General features: G+C 32.7%; 1 protein-coding gene across 1 annotated transcript; it reads left to right on the top strand.

Moving 5' to 3' along the window:
• Positions 1 to 1,018: 1,018 nt before the first annotated feature.
• Positions 1,019 to 3,931, top strand: LOC149531655 (transcription factor MYB56-like). The gene is made up of 3 exons (XM_089809504.1): positions 1,019 to 1,416; positions 2,574 to 2,960; positions 3,257 to 3,931. Exons 1-3 carry the CDS (start codon positions 1,221 to 1,223, stop codon positions 3,721 to 3,723), a joined length of 1,050 nt encoding a protein of 349 aa, XP_089665630.1. The 5' UTR covers positions 1,019 to 1,220; the 3' UTR covers positions 3,724 to 3,931.
• Positions 3,932 to 4,728: the final 797 nt, after the last annotated feature.

Genomic DNA, 4,728 nt, shown 5'->3' on the forward strand with positions numbered 1-4,728 from the left:
TGTTTTAGGGTTTACAATCTTCAGTCACATTTTAGTTGGGAAAATTGCAGCTTGGAAAAGCAAACCATCGTTTAATTTTTATTATTTTTTGAGCTGGTAACGGAGGTGTTTATCCTCTCACTGAAAAAAAATTACAACAATGTTTTCTGGTAATTAAGTATGTGCTGGAAAAAAATACGGTTTTTATAAGTTGGAAAGGAATGAATTTATACATTTGCATGCTCCTCTAAAGAACAATCAAATACAAAAAGAAAACGCTACTTTTCTCAGATTTCATCGAAAACTAGAAGACGTTGCAAACTGCATGGAGAAAATTGGATTGTGATTAATGTTATTCAGTAATCATCATGTTTAAACACTAGACATTTTCTTTCTATAAACCACCAATGGCATTTGATCTTATCACATTGAGCCATCTGAAACCTCGAGAGATGGAAAAAAAATTGTTAGGAAAGTTTGTGGAAATCACGTTGTTTCTAATGATAGAGGAATGACTATTATATAACTAAAATCAGACGACCTACTCCACTAATTTCGAAGACGTCAAATTCTAGAAGATATTATTTAACAAAAAATAAATCTCCTCACGACGAATGTGAAGCTCCTAATCAAATCTCCCAACAGCGAGATGGATATGACGTGTGTTGCAAGAATGGACAGCCACTTTCAGGCAACTACTAGCCGTTTTATCATTTACTCCTGATTAGTTCTGCAACTGATTTTTAAATTTTTATTTTGTTTTGGGTTGTTTTGTTTGTAACGTCCATGTTTACATATTACGCTAGAACCCTAAAAAGTCCCTAGCCGATTATCTTATTGTGGACACCTTCGTGGTGGTGTTTTTTCTTAAATTGGGCAGTGAATTTGATGGAGAAGCCGCCTGATTTTGGCCGGTCACCAAGAACCCAACCGCTTCAACAGGCCTCTTTCATCTCAAACTGTTTCGTGTACAATTAACAAAACAAATGGACATTACCATGTTTATAATTATCTCCACAATGCTTAAGAGTGGTGCTAAACTCCTCTCCAGTTGGAGAGTAGTCAATGTTTTAGAATAGAATATCATATCTTCTGCAGCTCTTCATAGATATTAAATTCATGAGCTCATTTTTGCCACATGTTCTTAGTCATTTTGCTAACTTGGAAGGTTATGGCAGCAACTTATATATGTTTTTCTTTTATAAGATTACCGTTGAGTATCCATATAGTAGTGAGAAAAAATGGATCAACATGTTTCTGATAACATGGAGGCAAATAATAATAGCTCTGGTTGTGGACAGAGAGAATATTTGGAGGCTAAACTGTGTCAGAGGGGCCACTGGACACCAGCTGAAGATGCGAAGCTTCGAGAGCTTGTGCAACAGTATGGTCCTCAAAACTGGAATTTTATTGCAGACCATCTACAGGAAAGATCTGGTAATAAAGTCACTCTTCATATTAATGTGTTTTCTTTGTTCTTAGCACTACTTAAAACATTGAACCTTTGATTGTAGAACAATAGAATTTAATTTACTTTCTATAATGAAAGTGTTCTTTTACACGCATAAGATTTTCATTAGAACGAGTCAGTAATGTTAAAAAAATGATCAGTATTTCATGCTTTTTGTTTCATATTTGTTAAGAAAAATAATAGTATTGTACAGTTATTGTCTCAAAATACATTTCTGAGACAAGCTGTAAGTGGAATGCTTCAAATTAGAAGTTCCTATCCTTTCATCAATCTTCAGTATTCTTTTATTTTCTTCAAAATCGAAATGGACTGGTCACTGTTCTTTTGAAATTAAAAAGCACCCAAAAATAAAAGGTTGTAAAACAGCTACAAATCAGATACACTACATAATAATCTACCTCTTTCTTAATTTCTAAAACTCTCCCATATCAGTATATCTCAATATCTTAAAAAAAACAATAAACTACAAACAGTCAATAAACAGTCCATAAAAGCACCATGAACATAGCCCACATGAGTGGAGTCCTGAAGTAAAAAAACCTAACAAAAATCTAAAGCAAAATAAGAGAGCTAGGTCTCATTATTCTTCCCCTTTCTCTTCGCTTGTCCAATAGCAGTTGTAGCCAATCATCGGCCAGAAACTTGTAAAATGACTGTTACTCTTTACTATTATTTGAGTTCTACAAGCATAAGCATTTTTACCACATTTAAGCGAAGGGGTTCCGAGTTTAATGGATCTAAGCTTTCCAAACTCTATAATTTATTCTGCTTAATCTGGGGTAGTACTTGGAAGTGAGGTAAAAATATCTAGATTTCAATGAATGTTCTGTACAGCAGTAATTTGAAAGATTTTTCTGAACTAGCCACTGCCTATGAAGCACGAGGAAATGGATTTAATTCAAAAACTAGGATGAATCCTGATGAAAAGTATTAGTATTATAAAATAGTCCATTTTTGAAGCTTCTTAACTAATGAATTTTTATTCTAGGACAATTCTAGATATTCTTTCCATCTTAATGTGTTTGTGAAATCGTCATGTATTGCTACAAAAATATAGGTCTGGATCTTGCACGTCCGTTATAGATGCTGCTGAGAATAATCATGATATATGTGTGTTGTGTAGGCAAAAGCTGCCGGTTAAGGTGGTATAATCAGCTAGATCCGCGCATCAACCGAAGGCCCTTCACAGCAGAAGAGGAGGAGAGGCTTGTAATGGCACATCGATTACATGGCAATAAGTGGGCCATGATATCCCGCCTCTTCCCAGGAAGAACAGACAACGCTGTAAAGAATCACTGGCATGTCATCATGGCTAGAAAATTTAGGAAACGATCTCAGATTCATAGCAAACGAAAGCCTTGGAATTTTCTCAGAAAGGAATGTGCAAATTCTATGCTCTCTCCAGAACAGCACATTGAACAAACGTTTCGAAACTCGTTTATGGAGAAACTATATGCAATTAAAACCCACTGGAATCCAGAACCACCGAACTCAAACATCAATCCAAGAGGTACTAATTCACATCACATGTTCATCGTTTTATGTCAAAATTTGATTTCTCTTGCTTGGCATAAACATTAAGCAGTTTTGCAGTTATAATAGGTTGTTGGTAAGTACGAAAGTTTATGATTTGATAATAATTATCTTGCGTATAATTATCTTGGATTATGACTAAAAAAGTTATTACCTTATATAGAACTGTAAAGAAGTTAATTCAGTTTTTAACTATAAAAAAATGCGTTGTGTAGGATGGGGAAATTTTCTATATTGACATTTCATTTTCACTAAATTGAAGTCCTTTATCAGGTGTGGAAGGTGATATTTACAAGAAGTCAATGGTGAACAGATGTAATACTGATTACACGGTGCAATTCACAAAGATTTTGAGCGCACAACCAACCATTACAACATCTTCCGCATTATCAGTGTTACCACGGCCTAAAGCTTCTGTAATCCCTAAGCCGCCTGATTTAACCCAGGTTAACACTCCTGACTACATTTGGACACAACAAGATGCACACTTCAAATTATCACAGTTTAATTATGACAGTCTGATCCCATTTCCACATAAATATATAGATAAGGATCAACCAGATAATACTGAAAGTACGCCCTTGGACAGGATCTCCGAGGCAAAAAGTAGCAAGCTTGTGGATGAAAGTAATGAAATTAAGCAACAAATCCCATATGCAGATCTAACACTGGAAAAACATCACATCAAGCATGCAGCTAGAGTTCCCTTCTTTGATTTCTTAGGAGTGGATGCATCTTAATTAAAATGTACAGAAATATGTATATTGAAAGAGTATTTATTTATATTTTCTTAATTTCAGCTTGTCAAGCTGGGCATTCTATAATACCGTATTAGGATTCACCTAAAGCAATAAGTACCGAATTTCTCTTTTTGAGACGACATTATTACGAATGGGAATAATTGTCAATAGAATCTATGTTTCTCTCAATAAACCATATTTACTTGAATTGGCTCCTCATCACATTCTTCTTAGGATTACTTTATAATTCTTTTATGCAATCATTAATTGATTTAGTAGGTGGAGAATTTGTTAAAAAATTTAAACGTTAGAAGTTCAAATTTTATTGGAACTATGCACATCTCGTAAGGAGGGTTTCTTTAATTTCAGAATTAGAAAATTTGGATTAAATTTAGAATATCTAAATTTATTGTATTAAGATTATTATATTTTATTATAAGTATTGTGAAAATATTTCAATTTAGTCAAAAGTTTTCTAATCAACTTTTGAATAGAAAACAATAGAATCTACAAAAGGCAATTTAGGTTAATTATTTAAATAATTTAATTGAATATAAACCAGTTTTCATATGAATATTAGATAGAAGGTACAATCATGTCATATATTTTAATAATTAAAGAGTAATATTGCTTAGTTTTATGACTGAAGAATGTAGGTCAATCAATGAAAATATTAAGATGAAAGTGCATTAAAATTGTACTCCATATATAATCATGTGAATGGATGTGATCCCAAATACCTTTAAAAATGTTCTAAGATTCCATTATATCAAATATAATCCTTCTACTCACGAGTAATTATTTTTCTCTCATTTGAATATTTGTAAAATTTTAATATTTTTTATGCAGAAATTGTTTATTTTACTTATGATGGTCCATTTAATTTGGTGTTATATAGTCCCATGCTTCCTCAATATTGATTTCTTTTCTCTCCAAGTGTTTTTTTAATATCCTTTTATGTTAAAAACAAGATACATAATACAATTGTAACTTAAGATATATTTT

Source organism: Cupressus sempervirens, chromosome 11 (genome assembly GCF_028749045.1).
Source record: "Cupressus sempervirens isolate cs-2001-9-10 chromosome 11, ASM2874904v1, whole genome shotgun sequence".
NCBI classification, from domain to species: Eukaryota; Viridiplantae; Streptophyta; class Pinopsida; order Cupressales; family Cupressaceae; genus Cupressus; species Cupressus sempervirens.